General features: G+C 38.8%; 1 protein-coding gene across 1 annotated transcript in view; it reads right to left on the bottom strand.

The window, feature by feature from the left end:
- THSD7B (thrombospondin type 1 domain containing 7B) overlaps window positions 1–25,922 on the bottom strand; it is a 216,094-nt gene that overhangs the window by 112,929 nt on the left and 77,243 nt on the right. The window contains exons 9-10 of the mRNA XM_035130631.2: window positions 24,230–24,362; window positions 21,984–22,087 (exon numbers count right to left, since the gene is read on the bottom strand). Of these exons, the coding sequence (XP_034986522.2) occupies window positions 21,984–22,087; window positions 24,230–24,362 (237 nt within the window). The remainder of the gene's footprint in view (window positions 1–21,983; window positions 22,088–24,229; window positions 24,363–25,922) is intronic.

The following is a 25,922-nucleotide window of genomic DNA, read 5'->3' as shown; positions in this document are numbered from 1 at the left end:
TGCTGAAGAAAGCAACCTTCAAGTTTGAGCAAATCCATGTATACATGCTTTGCTGGATAAGAATAAGCCAACTATAAGCTTTGGGTGTCCCCTCCCCCTTCAAAAATCATTTGCAATTTTCAGAAGGCAGAAGGTCATTCCTACAGCTCCCATAGAAATGAATGATTTTGGCCTTCATTGAAAACATTTACCAATATCTGTTCAAGGTGCAAAAAGGACACTGAGGCAACTTTGCCTTCAAATTGATGACACAGCAATTTCTATGAATCTGCTGTTTTATTTGCACTGGTAAGAGGAAAGTATTGGAGAATTTCCTTTTTAAGAAAGAACTAACCAAGGCGTGACTGATTTATAGTGCTATACCTATGGAGAATACACTACTATTAAAATATGCAGTAAATCTGCATTAAACCCTTTCATTAGCAGAGTTACAGTAGCTGGCTCTTATTGATATTATAACAATCTCATAGAATGAAAGGACATTAAAACTGAGCATGAAGAGAGAGAGAGAAATGTAGAGTGTCACTGGCACAAACAGAGTATTTTTCAAAATATTCTGGAGTTCTGAAGGCATCACTATCTGAATACCAAACCAGTTACAGAGATCGGTTTGAAGAGAATGATTCCTGCAATTCAAAGGACCTTGTGCTAGAAGAATTTCATATTTCCTTCTGAAGTCACACACAAGGTTAGTAGGAGTGACAGCTTTAGAAAAAACAAGCAAAAAACAGAATGCGGTCAGATGAATAGAAACAAACTGGCTTACAGTCACTACCTTCAGCAGCTACAGCTAACAGAAAAATGTTTGACAAATGTGGGGAAGGAAAAATTCAGCACAGTGTATCTAAGAGGGCTTTACGATCTCCAGAAGACTTTTGATAATTTAGCAAAGGAACACTCACACTCACAGACAGACAGACAGATGGAGAAAAAGGGGAAAGGGGAAAATAAGTATACTCCAACAGGCAGCCTTTTTGCAGGACTGACTCTGCATTTAAAAAGGCTAGCAAGAGAAAAGAGGATTGACTGATCGATTGACTGGTAAAGTGAGATGGTAAGAAGTAAATTAAAACACGACGAGTTTGGATAGAAACCAGTAAGTGTTTCTTACTATTTGGCATCATTATTAGAACCAGGGGGGCATTCAATAAAAACAACAGGTAGCAACTTTGAAATATATGAAAGGAAGAGATTTCTTTCCATACACCTTACAATTTGGCACAAGGTGTCCTAATAGCAAGTAATAACTGAGTAAAAAAAGATACGAGAGAAAACGGATGGGCATGAAGACATTCAATGGCTATTAACTAAAGTGCACAACCCTTTTGCTGGAGTTGTCTTCAAATGCTGGTATAGTGGGGCCACTGAAAGCTTTTGCAGTATTAGCATGCCTCCAGTTTAAAAATACCATGCCACTGGTACTGCTGGTGCTTGTATTAGTAGATGGAAATGTCACCTCCAGGGTTATCTGCAGTATGGTACAATTGCAATTTGGTGCTGGAGAATATTACAACAGCTGTTTGTTCCCAATGCAAAGTTTAATGAACTGCAGGAAGAAATTAGCACCACCTTTTAACATCTGGCTCTTACAATTACTTTACAACTACAGAAACACGAGAAGTCATCAAATTTGAGGCAGTTGTAATTCCCTGCTCCCTGCCTGGTCACTTGCAGAGAGACCGTGCACTGTAGCAGTGGGAGGTTTCGAGGTCTTAAATTTCAGCAGCACCCTATGCAATGCCAAAATTCCAAAATTCCCAAAACCAATGCCCCCCCAGGCTCTGCGCCCAGTGTGACTGAACCAGTAGTGTTACCCTAAATATGTATCTGATTGTAATGGTTAGACCATTTAATTAGGACTGTGGAGACTCAGGTTCAAATCCTTACTCAGTGCCAAAGTTCCCTAGGTGACCTTGGAACAGGCCCCATCCCTCAGTCTAGCTTACCTCACAGGATTGTGAAAATAAAACTGGGATAAAACCATGTATGCCACTTTGGACATGTTGGAGGAAAGATGGGACATATATTAAAAACAAAACAAAATGTTTTGTTGGATCAGATCAGATACAGAAATAGCTTGCAAGTTAATTATGTTATTTCCTTTTATCAAAGTTTGCTTCTTCTTTTTTAGAGTATAAGCAAAATAAAAAATTCCTTCAGTAGCACCTTAAAGACCAACTAAGTTTATATTTTGGTATGAGCTTTCGTGTGCATGCACACTTCTTCAGATACACTAGAAACAGAAGACTGTTTTTTAGAGTATGGAATACTCCTAACTGGGAACTGGATTATTCTGTATTTGAAGCTATCACTGGTGAGCACTACATATTATTTCAGGGCAAGTAAAAACCAATGAGTTTTAATTTTCTTTAGGGACCAACATTTCTCTCAAGACCCCTGCCACAAATGGTTTAAAGGCAGAGTGAAGACAGCAAACACTTCCTTGCCTGATTTGCACTTCACTGGCAGGCCTGAAAGACAGTCACTCAAAATGACTTCAGCTGCATTACTGCAGTATACTTACACAGCCATAATGGATGCCTTTGAAAGTGATGGACAGTTAGCAGCAGATAATGGAGGTCTCCTGTTCCAAAAGGTTATTGATTCAAAAAGGCTTCCACTCCGTGATATTATCCACCACTGCTTTAATGCCTAAAGCTTTAAGTAAGCCCCTAAGAAAAAAGTTAAGTTTAAAAAAGGCTTTCTGTTCTAATAATAAAAAGTAATATTTTTTAAAATGGTATTGAAGGAACAAATAAGCCATTTTTGTTCGGTTGTTTCATGGTCACAACAATTCCTATAAAATTAGTATCACACGGATATCACAATTTCTATAAAATCAATACCACGAGGATACTTCATTATATTCAAAGATGTGAAAGAATCATATAGTACCTTGCATTGATATGGCTATAGCAACACTCTCCCATTTCAATACCACTGATAGGCCAGGTAACTTTCAACTATCCATCACATTGTGCATGCTAACACACAACAAGATTTCCCATGACAGCATGTCAAGTGAGTTGACTATACTGCTCTTCCCTACTCAACCATTTAATTCTACGTGACAACTTTGAGTGATACCACACTGTGTTTCATAATAGTGGCTTCAAATAGTGGATACAAGCCATGTTGGCTCACACCAGCAGCACAAAGGCTGTATTCCTTATTGTCTGGTGCAGAGTTTGTCACACCAGGTTATATGAATGTAATGGCATAATCCAAATGACTTCATTGTAAAAAAAATGTTGGACTTCAAGCTGTTTGATGTCAGGCTTAAAGAGTGTTGCCTAAGCAACCTGAGGCAACAATTCCTGTTTTGTCTGATTCCCAAAACAAATCCCCCCCAAAGACAATCCATTCTCCTTTCTTCTGCCCATGGTAAACAAGGGAGAACAAAGAAACTTTATAAAATAGGGCAATTTCTTAGTGCAGAATACAGGGCAAGTTGTGAGGAAGAGTCCTTGGTCTTGCTGCCATACACTGCACTTCTATATCATTCCAGCAACTATCGCAGGTAACAGATGAACTGTTCTACTCCACAGATGCCAACGATTCCAGAAGAGTGGGTCGTGGCTCACCAACAGGTCCCAGTAGTCTTGGGTCAGCCAGGAATAGTTATGAGAGGCAACATGGCTTGAAGTACCAAATTTCAAGGCTGAAGCTCTGGTTCCTGAATCTTTCATTATTCTTTAGTCCTGACTTTTGGCCTGTTTCTTGGTTTGATCTCCTGGCTTGTCCTTTGCTGCTGACTTGCTCCTTGGCAGTGGTGTAGTGGAGAGGGAACACAAGGAAGCACAACTCCAGGACTTTCTTCTTCTTCTTAGCAGGAGCAATGACTTCATGCTATGACAGCCTCTCCTTGTTTTGGAAAGGGAACATCTTGGGGTAGGTGACAGGCACAGATCCAAGTGATGCAAGGTCAATGGACTGCTAATCACAGTTCGGGATCCAGTAAGCAAAGTCAGGTCAAATGGCGGTCAGGTTCCAACAGGTCAAAGTCACATAATTAAGAGGATAGGGCCAGATAAGAAGCACCAGGCAAAACAGATGTAAAAGCAAGTGAGTAAAACAGCTTGCACTCTGGATAGCTCCAAGTGATGCATAGGCTCAAGTTAGACAAGGAAGGCTTGAATGTTACTCTAGCAACCAGAAAGTCCTTATGGAGCCTTAAGCAGGATTCCATCTTGCCCCAACCTTAATGAGTGGAGACTTTTCTCTTAAGAGGCCTGGCTTATTTTAAGAGCCATTGACTCCAGTAACATGGCTGGCGGAGAGGTTCTATTATAACCTATGATCTGGGGTTGTCAGAGTTTGAAGAAAGTAATCCAATGCTTCAGAGCAGAGAGAAACTGGTTCCTCGGGTGATGGCGCTTCAGAGAAGGTGGGTACATCAAAGACTGGTTCTGAGGTCCAAACCTTCTTCCAGTACAGTATATATATCCTCTGCATCCTTGAAGATGGGAAGTTAGAACCCTGGGGAAATCAGACAAACCACTGCACTGCAGGAAGAATGTACACTAGATTTTACCTGACCAGCACCATTTTGGAATCAACTCTTATTCCGAATTTATGTGAAAATGAAAAGAGTGGGCCCAGCTATTAAGCAGGGTGAGGCCACTGCCTTGGGCAGCAGAAGCTCCTGATGCAGCACACCTGTCCTCTGCCAGTGACAGAGAAGCACCACAGCCACTGGCACTAATTTTGAGCAAGATCACATCCCACATCTATTTGGGGCAAGATCTCATCCCAAATCGGCACGATCCTGCCTGAAATTGGCGGCAATAGTGGCACTTCTTCTCCGCCAATCGCAGATGTGTCAGGCAGGAGTGGCAGCAACAGGTATGGTTGTGGCGGCGGCGGCAGTGCAGCAATTGCCATTCCACCTCAAGCAGCAAAATGAAAAATGTTACACAGTTGCTTGAGTTGGTTGAAGACAATTTAAAACTAGCTAAATACTGTCAGCTACAGTACATGCTTTGTGTACGAATGAATGGATACATGTGTTTAATCCTATGTTAGTCTGATCTTGGATTACCTTCTGACATACACATCTCAAACTGGTGAACAGCTAAATCTACTCCAAGGAGTAGTAATAAAGATATATTTTATCTTCCATTACATAAAAAATCAAATACCTTTCTCAGCCATTACAGAACATTGCCCAGTGTCTGTAAAATGAAAACAAATACTGTGTTGTAAATGGAAGGTCACTCTCAAATGGAAAGGTAGGAAAAGAAAGTAAGTGAGGGAAGGAATGTGATGGTTAAAAGCTTCTGATGTAGAACCTTGAAAATATAATGTATACAGAGCTTTGAATACTATTAACAACAAAATCTAGTTGTGATGTGTGGAATTTTTCTTTTTTAAGGGAATAATACAAGGCTGCATGTGCAAATCTCCATGTTTTAACACATCACCTTAAGTATTCTTTATCATGGGAGCAATGAAATCTTTTACAGAACTGCTATCTTGAGAGGAAAATAAATATCTATCACATACAGGCTGGCAAGGGGAAGATGCTGAAAGATCCATTTCCTATATTGTGTTCTAAAACTTTGATCTCCGCCACAAATAAGGAGAGGCATTCTGTTTATTTGTCATGTAAGAATGATCAAGTCCTATAATGCCAGCAGAGGAGTCTTGAAAGTGTTATGTCCTAAGGAGAGATGAGCCTGCAATTAGATTTACTGATCCTATGGTAATGTCTGTTGCTGAGGTCATTATCAGTCAAAACACATTCTTTTCTGTAGTTGTTAGCAGCTATGCCACTTTGACTTCCCTCTTCCATTTCTGTTGCTTTAAAATGAAAAGGAAAGAAGAATGGGGAAATGAATATTAAGGAGACTTCCTCTGCAGTATGTCACTTGCTCTTTACACTTAGGTTTTCTTCCTTCATATTAGCAAAAAGAAGAAGAAAGACAATGAGGGGGAAAGGAGACATCTTAATTATATCTGCAACTCAGGTAGTGTTTGTACTATGTTATTAAAACTTAGCAGATATGCGGGTTCTTACTCTGCTCGTGTTAAGTTTAATGGCATGAAGATAATGCACATCTCATTACAAAGAACAGCTCAATTCATTCTTTTAAAGTACAGTAGCTGCTGAAACAAAGATCACTGCATATATGTAGGTTCCAGAAGCAAGCACTGGAAGTACCCCAATGATCATTCAACACAACAAAATCATCTGTCCTGCAGCAAAATGCTACCATCACGAGTATGTTCACTTTACAGCATATCCAGCCTACTTTTCTTTAACAACTGCCAGGGAAGATTATTGTGCTGTTTGTAGACAGCTGGTAACAACATTTTTATATTTATTTCCCTTGGTTGGAAATACAACTAGCTCTGCATTTCCAGGGAAGATCTGCACTTGTGCTTTTCAAACAGGAGCTGTCCATGTCTCGTGGTGTGTTGCCTTTGAAACAGAAGGAAGCAAAAGCAGGTTCTGAAATGAGATATGATCTTTGTTTATCTGGTGTCCAAAGGAAAAAACAAGTATCCAAAATCTTCTGTGATCCCTTTGGTGCACCTAAAGTAGATTTTTGGATCCCCGTATATTTAGGAAAATTATGAAGATGCTACTTGCTAATCCATTGTTTATCCTGACTTCTAAGGCCATATCTGCACCACCCATTTAAAGCACAACTTCTCCTCTCAAAAGAGCCTGCTTTAAATGTATGTTGTGCATTCCTTCATTCTACCATCCTTATTTCCAGGTAAGAAAGTCCAGGACTATAGTCTTCTGTCAACATATCTGACACTTGTTTTCTGTTTCTTTAGACTAAACCCATGACAATGTCTTTTGGTTTTCCTTGTAACTTCACTTGTTGTGTCCTCATTTAAGACACAGTATTAAGATGTTTTAATATGCGACATAGCCCTTGCTACATGTGACAAACACCAGTTTGCTTAGTTGTCTACTCAGGCACTGGATGGAAAAAAATTGATCTGTACGTATAATCTAAGAAAGATGTGCAGATTGTATAGCTAATGTGAGCTGACAGGACTTTATCTCTCTCCCCCTTTAGTTAATTTGCATTAAAACGTAAAACAAAAAAATGAAGCGTGGCAAAGTCACCATGATGCAACCTCCTCCTCCTCATGGTGAGGCCAAATGGGCCACAAGGCACTTGACTGTCAATGATACAATGTATTGGTTCTGCTATCATGACCAGTCATTCCTATTGTAGAAGGATCATTCCTACTGTAGAACGATCAAAAGAATACACACATCTGCAAGGCATTATAAAATATGCAAGAGCAAATATCTGGCCAGTCCTTCTTTCACTGAAAATCAAGTAAATATGTATAAAAAGTATAATTATCTGTTTCATTCTTAAATGGTTTACTTAGGAAATAAAATGTAATAAGAAAACAATTCAAAGCTTTGAGCAGCCATTAGAATTCCTCAAGCATATTCCTTGCTTAAGAGAGCACTGAAGTTTGAAATATTTAGTGTCAGAGATACAGTAAATACAGCTGTTTCCCCAGAAGCATGCACAAAAACAGACTAATATAACTCTATGCAAATATGCAACATTTGGCAAGTTTTATAAATTCTCACTATTTCCCCGATAAAAATATAAATATGTGTTATGGTATTCATTTTTTTGCTTTCATATTTACATGGGAGTAAGAATCAAAGTAAAAAGCTAATCAGTGTTGTTAATTTGCAGGTGTGATTTAGGACTCCTTATGAATGGTAGTTGTCTTCTTCTGGAACACATTCTTTACTGTGTCTTCTGTAATTGGTGGGGGGCTAAGGATCCTAAAACCCACCCTTTCAGTGTTTCACAGTCACCCCCAAGTTGTTCTTATCCTCCCCATCCCAACCTCAGCATCCTATTTATTTGAACTAACATGCACTTCCCTTTTGCTGTATCATCTGGTTCTTCTCTTCTGGTATACTAAAAAGGAGAAGAAAATTTTGAAGCAATGTCTGTGAATCAATGAGCCATGGACTAAATTCAGAAAACAGCACCACAGCATCCCCTTAAGTGCTTACTGCAGAAGTGGAGAACCCATCACCCCCAGATGTTTTTGGATTCCAACTCCCATCAGCTCCAGCCAGGATGGCCAATGGTCTAGCAACATCTGGTGAATGACAATTCCTCATTCCCCTTTGAGTGACACTTCAAGAACGGGGTGAGGGTAGCTTTGTAGTTACTGAAGACACATTAAGCCCATCATTACCACATCTGTAGTCAGGATATAGCTGCTATATTCCAGTCCCCGAAATCCAGGTGGCCTAATTTGCACATTAGGCATGTTTTGCTAATTATGCAAATCAAGTGGTAGGGTGGGGAAGCCTTAAGCAACCCAACCCCACTGTTTTCCTACTCCTCTTCACAGTGTTGCTTTGCAGCAAGGAAACAGCCTTTTCCCCTTCTACAAACATGGACATGTAATGTGTAGCTGAACCCTCTAAGGCTAAATACATAGCCAGCTAATGGCGCAGAACAGCAGCCAGAATCAGGGCATAACTATGAAAAGTAGCCATGGGGCAACTCTGGTTCAGCAACATGGACTGGAATTACTGGAAAGATGTGCTCTTTCACTGCATATTCAAAGGCTGAGATGACTTCTTGCCATTTACATACAGAGAGCTGGATCTTAATTGGAAAGAAGATGGCACGTATAACGTGACAAGGGAGAAAGGCAGAAGCATCTTGTGTAGCACCATTTTAGTTCCACAATACTGGCTATTTGTTTCCAATGGTAAAAGCAAAGAGAAAGAGTGTGATTCAGAAAAGTAAAGGGAGAATTCCCAAAGGGTAAGGAAGATCAAGAGAGCATTCCTATGCCTATTCCTTTACCTCTCCTCCCTCTCTTATTCCACTTACTTTTGTCTACTTGTATTGCTTATTCATTATTGGTGGCAGTGCTAGTGGCATAATCAGGTTGAGAATGGGTTGTGTAATTAAACATCTCAATTAGGTTTCAGAGAGGTAAAAATGAATCCTCAAAAAGGTGGACACAGCTACAAAGTTGTTTGCCATTGTAGAACTTCTCTCTGACACATGTCTATGCTTCTCGAGGAAACATGAATGATCTGTGGTTTTTACATTTTTGTGAAGTCTGTATGATCAGAGGCAAGGTACAGCTCACCAATCACACAGAGAAAAAGCAAAGCTAGAGTAAAGTGGGCGAGGATCTGGTAGAGAAGATCAGAAATATAACCAAAGAGAAATTTCACTAAGCACCTTCTTCGAAACCTAACATTTTAAATGCAGGGTGATCAATTAATGAAGGTCAAGGGCTCTTCTCTTTATTCTGGATTTTTCAGACAAGCATAACAGCAGCTAAGTGTATGCAGTAGGCCAATGGACAGGGAGGGGGTGAAAACAGGCAAGAAAACTACTGTGTCATCAAAACTCTACACTACAGAAGAATTGCCTCTTTATGGGGCTCAATAAAAGATAATGCATTCTGCAGGTAAAATGTTTTCTAAGGAACTCTCGGCAAATTTATGAACCATGCTTGCTAGATGATTATTGAGGGCAAGTTAAGATTGGGTAGATAATTAAGGTTGAAAACATGTCTCTGGATCATAAAAACCCACAGAAAATGCCATGAGAAAAGTTTACACAAACACTTGAGGGCACTGTGGGGCTTGGAATATACAAGGTCTTCAGGATGTGGAAGGGATTAACAAGTAAAAATCTGGCCACAAGGAACAATTACTGTACTGAACAAGTTGCATGCACATGAAAGCTCTTACCAATGACAAACTTAGTTGGTCTCTAAGGTGCTACTGGATTGATTTTTTTTTAATTTTGTTTGAACAAGTTGAGAGAAAGATGATGTTTTATCTCATTATTGTTTAGGATATTTATCTTCAGATGGTATGCCATTTTTGTTACGCAGCATAAGTAGCCATTACCCCTTTATGATGCCTAAAGCCAAGAGAAACACTAGCTCATCTGAACATAAGCACAGGAGCTAAGAGGTTGTGGGTCTGCGGTGGTGGAAGCAGGTGGCCAATGTATTGAAGGGGCAAAAACTCTTCTGCAAGCAAGGAATATAGTTGATGAAACTGCAAGAGCTAATTATATTACCTTGTTGTATATTGGAATGGTTGATCCATAGTGAACTAGAGTTCCTCCTAGGTAGCCACTTGAACTATAAATGTAACCTTAACTCATCACTTCTAATAAATGGGAATATTGCCATTAAGTTTCAGATGTGACTTGTACCGGTAGCCTTAGGCCACAATCCAATGGACAGTGAAGTCACAGAAGTTCAATAGGCATGTTCAAGCTGCTGTTGGACTGTGGCCATAGTGCTTAAAGCATTTTATACCACTCTAGAAAGGGATCATCATTTTTTTTAAAAAAAGTTTTAAATAGTTTCAGCATGCTGTAAAAACTAGATTGCTCCCATCAATCAATCCAGAGACATTCTGTAAGTAGAAACAGAAAACCTTTTTAACATGATAAATGCCAACAACATTAGACTATTGGCAAATTATACCTTAAAGCAAAGATTAGCAGAACACACAGGCTTTGCCTACTGGCAACATTTTAGAAAGCAATTATAAAACTTATGAATTAAAGATTTCTGTCCTTAATGTACTGAAACTTATCTAGTCATATCAAATATTTCATTAGTTGCAATGGATTTATTCATGGAAAACATCTTGCAAGTGTTAGGTATGATATCTATAAACAGCAACATCTCTCTGCAAGTCTTTTTTATTCAGATGAAACAAAACAACATCAATTCTTGCCTTCTCAATTTCCATGAATATTTGTTCTATAGCAAAATGAAAGGCTGGATGGAGGAACCAACTGATAAATTCAAACTGCAAAGGCAGTAATCAACCAAAAAAGCAAGTTAGATTTATTTGAGAATGTCTATGATATCCCACTAGAAATAGCAATGCACAAAATGTGGGAAAGTGTTTCCTCATTTCAGTCACATATATCAACCCCTCCCCCCACTATATCAATAGGTTTAGCTCTAGTAGAAAACTTTCTGTAGAAAGACTCACCAAGGTGGATAGAGTTATAAAAAGGTGCAGTACAAATTCTTCTCAACTGGATTCAAATAAAACACAAGGCAAGGAGCTGTAGACTTAGATATCCTATCAGCACATTTGATTTACTTGTATTCTCCATAGCAAGGCAGGTAATTCCCATATAAAACTTTATTCTCAAGCTGCTACGACCTTGACTTTTACTGCAAGTTCAACTGAAGGGATATTGTTTCAGAGAAGAAGGGAGTTCTCACAGATAAGATAATGAAGTGTCAAATATACCTTATGAAATACAACTATTGTTTCAAAACAAGAGGTTCTGATTTAGTGTTTGTTAACAGACAATTCAAAAATTATGACTTGGTCCGTATATGGAACACACCCGATGACAAACGCTGAATTACTCATTTGTTTATCTCATAAAGTATAGGCTTGTATCACAGAGACACCTTCTGCTTTCTATAAGAGGGAGAAAATTGAGGTGGGGTGGGTAGAGTGAAGCTAGAATGTAAATTAAATGCTGAATGGGTAGAAATCCTTTCTATTTAAAGTGTGTGTTGTGTGTGTGTGTGTGTGTGTGTGTGGTTCTACCACTGAAAATATGAGCGAACATAATTGCATCAAAGTTTCTGAGTTACTTAAAATGTCTCAAATGGTTACATATTATAGTATGCGGAGTTGTTTTCCTCATTAAAAAACAGAACCCCCCCCCTGTTAAGGCTGTAATTTTCAAAATATATTTTCCTGGTGGTTTAAAAGGGCAAGCAAAATATTAAGCATCTTTCCCCAGTGGTGTTTGTGACGCAAACCAAACAAATGGGGCACTTAACACTCACCGTTCCATTTGCCACTGTTGGGACCCATCTATAGCTATATAAAGTACTTTTCATATTTAATTCTGCAGGCAAATAGGATTATTACCTGTCACAGCTGAAATGGCATTGCAAATCACTTGCTAATAGAAGGAAACCAGAATAATGGGATGGAGAGAAGATAGATACCTATTTTAAATAGCATGCATCCTATGTGTTTTATTTTCATGCTGGGCAAAGCCAACAGCTAAGCAAGTGGGCATAGAAGGTTATTCAATTCCCTCAGGGATCACTCTCTTCTCAACTCTGCCTGATATTAAAATAACCATCCTAATCAGAAATCTCAGAACTAAAACTTTTCAACGCATTTTGCAACACTCCCAGGGAAATAAACTTACTGGTAGATTTACTTCACAGCTGGAAAGACAACTGGCAGATATCACTTGCATGTTAAGATTTAAAGTGTACATGTCCAGAGGTCCACTTTCAGCAGGTAATGTGCTTCAGATTAATTTTATTTACCTTTTAAAAATGTTGAAAACACATCCAGTAGGATTTTCTTTCTTTGTTTCCACTCACCTTTAATGTTTACCTTTTATATTTTTTAAAAAAATAGAAAAAATATACACTACTCTAAGGTGAAAGATAACATTTTAAGCTAGGTTTGGCAACGGCACGACATGCTGTTAGGCTTTGCTCATCAATGCACATAATCTACTGGTAACTCTCTTCACTCTTTTTATACCAGATGAAGCTATGTACTATTTGAATAAGCTATCAGCCATTGCAAGCGAGAGATGAAATAGACAACAAAAGCATTTTTAAAGCTGTTTTTATGTGGATACGGTAATTAATCATTCTGAAAATAAATATAAAACCCACCGTTCCATAAAGCCAATGTCATTTTTCTAATCACCTACCACATGAGTTAATTACGATGCACCAAATGTGCTTAGAATAAATCAAATTTTATTTTTTCATGAAACGGAATACTCACTCACAGTATACATTTATAATATAATTATGGATTTCTCTTGGGGGGGATATAGCTTTGTTCAGGCATTCACCTGAGCAGGTGAAGGGTTAAACTGGAGATGGGAAAGAGGCTTGCATGAAAGCCCCACCTCCCAACATCCCCAGGTATGCATGATCCACAGATCATGCAGATCTCTGCATGATTAGGTCTGAAGTCAGTTGTTAAGTGCATTCACTTATAAATTGTCCCAGCAATCAAAAACCCTGATAAGCCAGGGGCTTGCAAGCACTTTTAATTGAACACACTTCAAAAGCTTCCTTGGAACTTCACAGTACTTGCAGAAAGTTCTGAAGAGCAGACCAGGAACATTGGAGAAGAGTTGCATGTGCATGCCATACCCCAGTTTAACCCTTCGAACGTTCAGGAAAATACCTGAACACAGCTTATCCCTTTTCTGTATGGAGGAAAGGTCCATGCACAGGGGATGGGCAGAGAGTAGAGTGAAGTGCAAGGGCAAAGAAGAAGAAATGGCCTTTACCACCTCAGAATGCAAATTGCATGCATAGAAGTGTGCCTGTGTTGGAGAGAACCCTCATGCCAATCACTTCTGCATATGGTAAGGTGGCGGATCAGAAAAACATGGCAAGAAAGAATAGAAACAATAAATAAATAAATAAATCCTTCCAGTAGCACCTTAGAGACCAACTAAGTTTGTCATTGGTATGAGCCTTTGTGTGCATGCATACTTCTTCAGATACAAATTCAGATACTTCGTGCATGCACACGAAAGCTCATACAAATGACAAACTCAAGCTCATACAAATGACAAAATCTCAATAAACTTTATTGAGATTCAAATCAAAACATATCCAATCAAATCAAATCACATCAAATTACAACAATCAAACCCTAACAGATTTCCATAACAGATATAGTACCTTAATACAAATACTCAATCTAATTCAACTAAAACAATTCATATACAAATTATATCTCATAAATCTTTAAAACAAATAAATTATCCTCCCCATTCGTATACTTCCACTTGTCTACATCTTGATCTCCTTAAATTTTGTTAGATGCTGCTTCCCTCACCATTCTATGTTTTACTCATTTCCCCTTTTATTTTATAATCCTTACACCCAGTACCGATCTTTAGAAATGGATCCAGGATTTTATTGCGGGGCATTGTTGTTTCATATAATTTCCAATTTTCTCCCAATTCTGTTCAAATTTTTGTTTGCTACCACCTCTTATTACATTAGTTAATTTTGCCAGGTCTATATATCCAAATAGTTTCTCCTGCCATTCATTGATTTTTGGTATATCCTGTTTTTTTCCAATATGCGACAATTAATATTTGTGCCGCTGCAGTAGCATATAGGAATATTTTTTGCTCTTTTTTTTATTCATTCATCTATCATTCCCAATAGAAAATTTTCAGGACCCTTTTTTACATTAGATTTTATTATTTTTTAAAATTTCTTCAGAAATTTGATTCCAGAAAGGTTTGATCTTTTCACAATGCCACCACATATGTATAAAAGTTCCTATTTCTTTTTGGCATCTCCAACATAAGTTATTATTCGTCTTATACATTCTGTGGATCTTAACTGGCGTCATGTACCATCTGTGAAACATTTTGACCATATTTTCTTTAATTCCTTCTGAGGCTGTAAATTTCCAAGATATTTCCCATAATTGTTCCCATTGTTCGACTTGTATTGTTTTTCCCAGATCAGTAGCCCATTTGATCATTGTTTCTTTGGTTAACTCGTCTTTCACCTCCCATTCTGGTAAGACACTATACATTTTAGATATAAATTTGTTATTTTGAAGCAGGTTTTCTTCTAATAGTGAGGGCCTCTCCATAAACCCTTTTTACATTTTATCTTTATTAAATTTACTATTTACACAATTTTTACAACGTTTCTACTTCAATCGCTTGATTTCTCTCCCTAATCTGCTCTCTTAAGGGCAGATTTACCCAATCCTATTTACATCCCAAGCTTGCCTTGCTGCATCTAAGCATCCATGATAGCCTGGCAAATCCCCAGTGCCATTCTTTCTCCTTATATGGCAACAATACTTTTCCCACCACCCCTGCCTTTCCCTCTTTCCCTCTCCCTCTCCCTCCTTCACAGAAAAAAATAATCCAATTAGCTACCAGACAAGCCCATGCTTTTTCTGGTGTGGCCTACTCCTGTATGTTTGGAATTTGTGTTCCCTTACCCTCTGGGATTTCTCTCCCTTACCCTCAATATTTCCAATCTACAAAATACAATATCCCCCATGGCATGCCAAGTCTTTATACTTAAAGCCATACTTCTGCTGTTGACACATAAAAAAATTCCTTCAGTAGCACCTTAAAGACCAACTAAGTTTTTATTTTGGTATGAGCTTTCGTGTGCATACACACTTCTTCAGATACACTGTTGACACATGTCATTCATAAAAAGGGTGCATATACCAATATCAAGTTTTATGGGTTACATCTTGATCCTGCCTCTTGGTTTGGACTTTCGTTCTTACTATTGGCTTTAATCCATGGCTTGTGATTCTTCACTTCTCATTCTCCTCAGAATGCTACCCACAGGCCACAGCCAAATACCATAACATAGCATAACAAATTCAAATAAGGAGGAGCCAAATTCTGTTTTGACAAAACAATCCTTGTGAAAAGTCTCAACCATGCCACTGGAACGACGCAACCCTTAAACAGAGGAATAGCAGTTTCACTATGAAATAGTGTAAAGTGAATAACAACCAGAAGAACCTCACTTCAGTGTTCAAGAGAGATTGATGTTCATTTCCTCTCTCATTATGTCTTTCATCCTCTTGAGCAAGTCCCTGAACAGTTTAGATCTCTAAAGACATCTTTCATCTACTATATACTCTTGCTTAGTGCTCTGCTGTCATTTTAAAAAAATACAGAAAGAAAAAGAAGGGGGGAACACATTGCCTAAGATGGTCGCTTGAATCAAAGGCACTGCACAGTAGATAAAAGAAATCTAAGGAGGACCAAACTTAATAAAGGAATGATATTTAAAAGGATCCCTGTACTCTCTCATCACCCCTTGACCATTTTCCACATTAAAGTAGGAGCACCTTAAACAAAAGTGGCCTTTATTTTCCCTAAACTATTAAATAAAGCTTCCACACAACCAGCTGTGTGATGATGAGCGAGAAATGCTAATATCGCTTCTGAACTGTGTACATTTAGACCTGACTTTAACAGGCGCATTTCTCATTGATCTGGTGGTGGGTCTCTCATCCCTTCCCATTAATGGAGAAAGCCATACTGTGAAAAGCTTTGATGTCCCTTCAAGTCTTTTGCTCTCGTTATTTTTGTTAATGTTTCTTGCATAAGGCATTTATATTGTAATTCAAGTCTTCTGTATTATGCTAGGAGAAAATACCCAGTTTGGATAGAAGTTGTTGTTGTTGTTTAGTCGTTTAGTCGTGTCCGACTCTTCGTGACCCCATGGACCATAGCACGCCAGGCACTCCTGTCTTCCACTGCCTCCCGCAGTTTGGTCAAACTCATGTTCGTAGCTTCGAGAACACTGGATAGAAGTATGGTGCTCTAAACTCCGGCCTCCCTGTGCCTTACTTTTCATGTGTAGGTACTATATATAAAAAGCAGGGCTGTCTTAAGCATATCTGGCGCCCTGGCGCGAAGATCCCTCCAGCGCCCCCCCTCGCCCCGTTTCGCGGTGCGGTGCCCCCTGGCGTCCCGGCGCCCTGGCGCCCTACGCCACCCAGCCTTGCCATAGGGCCGGCCCTGATAAAAAGCCATCAGAGGGGGGACATTGCCTATTTTTGCACTGAAGTCACATGTATAATTTTGCCTGACACAATGTTTATCATCTTCAATTTACTGAAACTCGGTACATTACTAAATTGCCTTTGGTTAAAATGTAACACTGCACATATCACTGTCAGGTCAGATTGCTATAAAGACTCTTCTTGGTTTTCAGAGTGTTGATAGAACGATTTGGGGCTAGATTGCACTTAATGTTAAAGTGAAGTTTAGCATTGCAAGAATGAACTACAGTGAGCCTCAGGCCTCTGCACTTGCCACCCCCTGTTCCAGTGTGGTTGTGAGGAGGAGTTCAAACGCTTCTGCTTCTAGATAAGAGGGCAGCTTGCTATGTTGGAGTCACCTTTAATATTCCACATTAAAGTCCAACGATACATGTTTAGAATGGGCTGATAGCATTGTCAAGAAAATAAACAAGATGGCTTTAGAAAAGCTCTGCTTTGTCCTTGAATTAGGGGCATGACATGAAACAGGGCTCCACCTTCTTAGGAATGTTTTTAAAACAGAGGGACTCTTTAGTCTGCAGGATATAAAGGACACCTTTGAAGAAAGCATTTAATTTGACTCAACATGCACAAGCTGTTATTTTGATGGCTACAAAAAAGGGCAGTATTTTTACATTTGAGTGCAGATTAATAACATAAAAACTATACTTAAATGGTGTACATGTAATAGGAACTGAAAGCAAAAAAGATAGATATATTCCTTTCCCCACCCTTCTGACCATATAACCATCCAATTATTTAAATTGCTGTTCTTAAGAACATGAATGAATTTATTATGATAAAAAACCCTAGATGGTGGATGTGACATAAGACTATAACAAGCAGTGAATTAGCAAGGTGAAATAAAATAGAGCTGTAATTCAAGCACTTGTCTAATGGATAGTATGCCAATGGCAATCCTTTACAGACTTCCCCAAGGTTAATGCGTACCCAGGACGTCTGCAAAAAAATAGTAATAATCAGGCCATCAATGATAATTTTGTATGAAGTCATTTAAACTTAACTGATTAATTTATTGTATACTGGCATGGTCAATTATTTACCCCCCTAGGAGGTTCTCAGATGTAGAAGGAGGTAGGAAGGGATTCTTTCAGAAACTGTGAAATCTGGAGAATCTGTCCTGAATTGCTCTGAGAACTCATTTGTTTCCGGTGGATCACTTCCAGAGCTCTACCATCAAAATATTTGGCTGCAAATGATGTTGGGGTGACTACAGGTAAGGGAAAAAAGCCTATGCAGTGGCAACCAGAGAGCTGCTACTAAAATTGCAACTGACACATAAGGAGCTCCAGTTCTCTAATATTCAATAAGGGGAGGATTTGAGCTATATGTACATGGTCAAACTCTGTGTGCAGCCAGGAGGTTTGAGGTTGCACTAGGCCATTTTCTTCTCTCCGTAAGTGCATGTATTGGAGACAATGGGTTGCATCCAATGTTGCAAGTGCATAGTTCCACTTGGCCTTCGGACTGACGCAGTCTGACCCCACGGTTACCCTCCCCTAAGGTTTTATTTATAATGGTTTTATCTTATTCGTAGATTTTTAATTTTAAAATTGAATTTTAATATTGTATTATTCTGTTGTTTTAACTGAAATGTTTCTTTTATATTTGTGTTGATATTATTTGTTGTTAGCCGCCCTGAGCCCGGTCTTGACTGGGAAGGGCGGGGTATAAATAAAAATTATTATTATTATTATTATTATTGTGTGGTGGGACTTCCTCTCCTCTCTGTGTGCACCCACAAAATCTACTCTAGCGGGTCTACCAACTCTATGAAGCACATCTTGAGAATGCACGGGGGTGGAGGCTTCAGAGAATAGGAGAGGAGGGGGCAGTTCCATTGCACAAGCAAAAGGGCAACTCAGTGTTTGCATAGGAACAGCCGAAATGCAAAAAAAGTGGCTATGTTCCATTCATACGGCTACAAAATCAAAGTGCAAATGCCACAAAATAGAGCACCAGGCTGTGTAAGAGTAGGCAGCTACATAAACAAGTAATGTAATTAAAGGACTCCAGGCAGGCTGGTACACTGAGGGGAATGGGAAAGGACAGCTCAGCCCCCATTGCCACTGCACGGCGTTTGCACATCAGTACAAGAGTCTAGTGTGTCCAACAAGGGACAAGAGCTCTTTCTTTTGGAGCGGTGGCTTTAGAAGCACCACAACTATATTCTGAAGTAGAAAATTATCTACACACACACACACACACACACACACACACAAAAGTATTTTAAGTAAGGGTGCCCCTTTACATGCAAGAGTCATTGTTTAGAACCCTTAAATAACAGGACAGTGATTCATTTTCTGTCACAAGGTTGCTATAGCGAAACCTTAAATGATTGCTCTGCCACTTATCCCTGATAATAAATGTAAGCTTAGATGTACAGTACATGCTCTATTTTGAAATATTATTTTCAGAAAATGACTCATAATTAGCAAATACAGTAAGTTCATGCAACTACCAAGCAAGGATATGTCAAGGATATTTTAACCTCAAAAGAATTATAATATTGGTAGATAGTGATAATTTCTGCTTACATTAAGTACCTAGTTTATTATCTTGTTGTTTTAGAGTTATTTCCTGGCCATGCACTGGGATGACTGAAAAATATATATCTATATCTATATTTACAGTATATATGCCACACTTCTCACTTCTCTTCCCTCACCTTGCTTACCTAGCAGCCCCTCTGCCACCATTTCCCCAACACCTGGCCAAACCCTCCTCTCTTTGCACCTAACCATGTTCCCCTTCCTTTATACCTCACTGACCCCCTTGGACCTATCTCCTCACAGCTTGCTCAGACCTCCACCCTCACCTCACAGCTTGCCCCACCACAACATTTAATGTATTTTGCTTAACTGGTGAGACGTAACATTTATTAGATTTGAGCACTACCCTTCACCCGACAATCCCAACACAGTTCACAACATAAAAATACAAGATAAGAAACATGAAATACATAATTAAAAAAACTCAAAACAAACAAATAGATATTCTGCAAACAGAGTTCTTAGGTCTCTTGGTTCCAGAGACAATGTAAAATGTTACCTCACCACTGGCCAAGATGAGGAAACTGTACTATTGAGCTATCCATGTTAAATAGACAATGATATCTATAATCCCACATCCTAGTACCTTGTTTCTCACATTTATTGTTCTTATCTCTCCACTGCCCACCTATGAGAATTGTTTTAATTCAGTTTGTCTCCCTAATGTGCTACAGAACCCAAAAGCAATTTGGAAGTTATTTGTAGTCCATATCATCCTACTCTTTGCATGTTTTCAACTGACTTAAAATGGAGGAGATAATTAGGAACTGTTTGTTTGGGGGCGGGGAATGGTTTCTATAGAACTTTTCCTAATAAATATCCATGACTATTATTCCACAAACATAAACTCAGATTTGCAGATGGAGATGTTGAACATCAACTTGGAAAGTTTAAGAGTTTTTGTTTTGGAATCTTTTTATCTTTCAAAAAACCCAACAACAAAAAACAACCTAAGTCTTACAAAAGGATTTAAGGTTTTGACAATGAATCCAGACAGCTCACATATCTACTGGGAAAAGAAACCAAGAACAACAAATCATATAGCAAATAGAAAGAGAAATAAATCTGGAATGGTATTCCAATAGAAGCAACTGCCTTCATACCTCTGAAATGAAAGTTCGTGCAGCCAAACCTCCCAGGTAACTTTATTCTCTATTTTTCTAAAACATTTACTTACTTCAATTCCCTGCACAGACTTTTCTTTTTATTGCTCCCAAATTATGCACATGTTACAGCTCATCACCAAAAATTGAAATTCTAAACTTTCAAACATATGGTACTGTACATGTGATCATCTTCTACTGAGATAACCTTCCATTAAAGTGTTTTGTTTGTTTTTCTAGCAGGAATGACTAACAACCAGATACCTCAGCTACTGTACTAAAACTGTAGTCAAGGGGTGTGCTTAACCTCTCAATAGTACCAGTCTGTTTCACGTTCCCGTATTAGTGCTCTCAAAGTTGTGCTTTTATAATTTAATTATCATGCTCCAGGCACTGATACTCATAGAGCCAACAAGTCATACTAAAATATGGCATAATGTGCTTTTAGGAAGACAAGTTCTCCTACAGTTTTTGTCATTCCTCAGAAAGCATGGACTGAATTATTGACAACCATTTCCATTTCCATTGTATCCATTCTTGAGTCAGCAATGGAATATTTTATGAAGCACCTTAACTGACACTTTTGTTGCATGCACTTCTCTTGCATCGTGTATAGACACATCAGCATCTATATTACTCTTCCTACCCCCGTCAATTATTTGCGTCTGGATTGTGCATTAAAACTTCTGCATAAATTACTAAATTACTTTACAAACCAGAAGTTCAATAGAATCACCACTCAAAACAAAACAGCAGTCACTAGGTTATTAACATACAAGTTAAAAAGAAACCAACTGATTTATCAGTGGCCAACAAAGGCCTCATAAAATAAATCTTCAATAAAGAGAAGGTAGAAGGATCTTAAATCTCTGATCTTTGCACTAATCACCACCACTAAGATTACAAATAAACCCTTTTTATAAAAAAAATACATTTTATTATTAAGTCTTGAAACAGAAAACAACACTAGTAAATCACAATACAGTAACACTAACAATACAAAAGAAAAACCAAAACAGTCACCGGAATGGCTTCATAAAAACCCAAGGAAAGTACAAAGCAGAGTGGGAGGCAATAAATGAGAAGTATAGGTACTCTTAAAGTATAAGCAGTGGGCTTTATCTCCCATCTTAGTGCTGTGCTGATTAGAACTAAAACTGGATCTTTTCTCTCCAACTTTAGTGCTTAGCACCACAGTGGTGAGGTTGGAAATAACCCCATTATTTTCTGAGTAAAAGGCAGCATTCCATCCGTATCCCAGCACTGGTATGAGCGGCAGGGGAAAATATTGCATTTTTAGTATGCATATAACTTTCCAGCCCCCCCCCCCCCGGGCTGGTGATGCTGATTGTGTATACGTGTTTGTGTGTGCGCACGTTCACACGTGCACATGTGCACATGCAACATTGTGTGTGAGAAAGACTGTGTGTGTGCTAAATGTGCATGAATGTGTATGGGTGGTGTGTGAGGGTATGTGCATGTTTGTGTGTTGTCTGCAAGTGCATACGGTATGTCTGCTGTTTCTATAGCTTGTATCCGTACACACACATATACAATAGGCTATGCCTACTTCTGGCCTTTGGAGGAATGGCTGAATTCCAAAAAAGGTAGCTTCCCACTCCAATGTAAGCCCAAGTGTTAGATGGCGTAAGGTGCAGCCGACTAACAAAAAAATATTCTGGAAACCAGCATTTCAAAATGGCAGTTTAACTTGTGCATTCTTACCTCTTGACTGCAAACCGTGACCACATGCTTCATTGACTCCTAGCACACCTTGTCTTACAGAATCTGGCACCAACATACACCAGCTCCACTTGTGGATCTTCCAGCTGGAATTGCAACAAAAGAAGAACTATGGTTATATACTCTGATTTACTTATTTGTTTCAGAAAAGAACAAGCCATTAATTACAGCTTCTGATTCAGTCTCATTCTCCAGACACTTTAAACACCAAGTCTCTCCTTCCTTGAACATTGACTGTGATGACTTGGGATGTAATGCAAAACATTTGGAACGTACCAAGGCTCCTCTAATCAAAGCCTATAATTGCAATAAATGACACCTTATTTATTCTGATACAGTAATCTATCCATTACTCTGTACCTGCAGTCATGCTTACAACTGGCATGCAGACCCTGGAAGGTGGTTCATGACAGAACATGGCCCTGGAAAAGACTTTTCACTCCTGCTATAGAAGGAGTGAAGCCATTCTGTTTTCTCATTCACTTACGTGGATAACTTATATTTCTACTGGTTGAATGGGCAAGTTTTGGACATCATGATAAAGTATGGCTTTATCTGCAGCATGCCTCCTGCTCATGAAATCCACCTCCTCTCTTCTCATCTGCTGCAGCCATGACCAGATCTGAAGCTTTTGATTAGCAACAGCTCATTCTTTCCTCCAGACCTGATAAAATGTGGTTAATCTTAGCAATGATGGGGGTTTTAAAAGCTAACTTCAAAATGTGAGTCTGCTTCAGCAAATCACAGTTTAGCTGACTAAACATAAGAATGCTCAAAAACAAAGCAAAATCTTCAGATACTTTCTTTGTGGCTGCCCTGGAGTAGGAGAGGGGAGGCATGAATCAGCCTTAAGCTCACTGCAACTTGTTCTCCTCATGATAAACCATGAACCAGCTCAGGGTCATTTATCCACTTGAGCTTCAATCCAACAAAAATATCCTTGTTTGCAAAAGTATACAGATGAATGCACACAGGTGAGTGCAAAATTGTGCTTTGGGTTTTCAAGCTCTTGGCACATGTCTAAATTTACACCAGGCTTAACTTAAACAAACATATGTGAATCACTTATTAAAATAAACATTTATTTGAAGTGTTCAAACAGGCAACACACATTTTTTCAAAATGTATACCGTAGCTATGTTGTCTCAGTGGGTTAAGCAATGTGTTGGTGTTTCAAAATGTGTGGTGTTTTTTTTAAAAAAACAACAACAACAACAAATTACACAGTTTGAATTATACTTTAATTATTATTGTTGGGTGTAGCAAGTGGTAACATTGGATAAATTAATGACTATGGCTTTAATCCAGAAATTCTGTGAGTGGAGTTTCACCCATGGGACACTCCCACCAGCAGAAAGCAGAGGGGAGGGGAAGAGATATCTTTTGCCAAATCAGACTCCTACTGCAGTACCAGTGCCCGTCAAAAGCCTGCTATGAAGGGTTAGGGAATCCCCCAGGACAGCATAAGAATAAGAATGTACCCTGTGATAAACTATATCACAAAGACCATGGGGCCAAACAGAGTCTCCCAATGTAACTCTCTCGACTTGACCCTGTAGGTAAGAGCAGAACCACTGTAGAACAGTAACCCCAATACCCAACCCATATTCAATGTTATCAAAAACCCCTGAGAAATCAAGAAGCAGAATCATACTCCTTCCATCCCTGTCCCAATTTAGGTCAGTCATCAGGACAACCATGGCTGATTCAGTCCTGAACCCAGATGGAAATGGATCAACAGTAGATGATTCATATCTTCAAGGAACACCTGCAACTCTCTCCTGTACTACTCTCTCCACCACTTTACCAAAGAAATGTGTATTTCCAGAAATCTGGTTAAACTGAACTACTGTCTTGTATCTGAAGATAACAAGTATACTGAACAAGAATTTCTGCCTTTGCAATGGAACTTGCCCCCATCTCATTCTGTTGCCCCTGTACGCCCCCTAAAGCTGTTGTGGGTTTAACCCCAGCCCTTTGGAGCAGATTTGGGAAGGGAAGGAGCACATGGGGGAGTTCCTTGCACAAGTAGAAATTCCATGGGCTTACAAAAAAGAGTTAGCTGGATACCATCCTATATTTCCAAAAAGATATTAGCCTATTTTCAATGTCCCAATGAAAATCAACAAATATGTATTAAATTTACTGGCCATTTTGTGAATACAGTACTGCAGCCCTCATATTTAGACATTCTTATATCCACACACACACACACACACACACAATACCTGTATACAGCACAAAGAGGGATGTCTTCACATTCCCTTTCTTCAAACAAGGTGTCTGGACATTCTTGTCCTCCATTAACAGCCTCATGAATAATAATCCTGTAGCGGGACTGTTTCATTGCAGGAGCATTACCTGAGAAAATATTTTAAAATGGTAGAAAAATGTTTTTTCTTTCTTTCTTTCAGAGTTAGGTAATTTCATGCATTAGTGATTTTGCCTTTGATTTGAAAAGTGTCAAACTTCAAATCCTGCCTTTGGTTACACTGAATCTAGTAAAACATATGACTTTATTTCCATGTGTTACCAAGTTGAAAATTCTAGGTACAATCTAGAGAGAGAGAGAGAGTAGAAGAGTGTTAGAGATTAACAAACATGTGGCATCTAAAGCCACATCATATTCTTACACCAACCCAACAATCTTCTTACATGTGTGGGACAGGCCTTTCTCCTGTGGAGGGTTCAAAGAAAGGTTTTTTTAAAAAACAAACAAAAACAAAACAGAACTGTGTCTTTTATATATGTGGATAGTAATTGGTTGTTGTGGATTTCAAAAAACAAAAGGCACTTGCTAGTATAGGGCAGCAGGTCTCCTTGGCCACTATAACCCCTAAGTTGTTATCCTTCCATAGGCAATGATGATGAACCATCACATGATGTCAATGTATATTCATATCTAACATCTGTGCCACTAAGCATGGCGTTCTATACATGCTATTGCTACACAAAGCCATGCTACTTGAGATATTTTCTAGAACTAATGAATTAGGATATAGTAATGGACTCATTCTGCATAGCCAGGGATTGTATGATTCAACTGTATGTAGAGGGCCTTCTCGGTAGTGACACCCTCCCTGTGGAACCCCCCCCCCTTTGGATGTCAAGGAAATAAACAACTATCTGACTTTTAGAAGACATTTGAAGGCAGCCCTATATTAGGAAGTTTTTAATGTTTCATATTTTATTATGTTTTGATATATGCTGTGAATCGCCCAGAGTGGCTGGGGAAACCCAGCCAGATGGGTGGGAAATAATAATAATAATAATAATAATAATAATAATAATAATAATTCCTGTATGTTCCCATATGGATGGAAAATAGCAGGCAGTTCCTCCTAGGGGCAGGCACACTCTTCTCATAACTTTGACCTCCATGGTCAACTCTAACCCTCTAATTATGTAGATTGTTCCTCAATTGTCTGACTTCTTTTCCAAATTTTCCAAACATCACTTTATCTAGAATGATGTTATCTCTTTTCTCCCCAAAATAAGGCAGCATATATATATTTTTTGAAGCTCTTTCAAGTTTACTAAGATAAAACAGCAAGTGTTGTGAATCTTTGCTTGCATGCATTATTGGGTCCAGCAGGGACCTTAACTTGGCTCATGAGAACATTTTCCTCAAGCGATGCCCAGCTGCTCCATACCTGATGTCATATACGGTGCTTGATAATGTTTATAGGAGATATATCTAACAGTGATCTCTGCAGGCTGCTTTCCAATTTAACCTCTGAAGAAGACCTTTAAATACAAGTTGGCCAAAATGTTTCAGGCTGCTTTGGAAATAAAATCCATATCTACCCCACCCCAACCTTGGGGCATCTTGGGGCACATCACTTTGGATGTTCTTCTGTTTTTGTATTTCCCTTCCATGCCCTAGTGATGTCTAGTCCGGGCTACTACAATGCATGTCAT

Source organism: Zootoca vivipara, chromosome 1, assembly GCF_963506605.1.
Source record: "Zootoca vivipara chromosome 1, rZooViv1.1, whole genome shotgun sequence".
NCBI classification, from domain to species: domain Eukaryota; kingdom Metazoa; phylum Chordata; class Lepidosauria; order Squamata; family Lacertidae; genus Zootoca; species Zootoca vivipara.
Note: the sequence above shows the minus strand (reverse complement) of the source record. Positions and strands in the feature narration are given on the sequence as shown.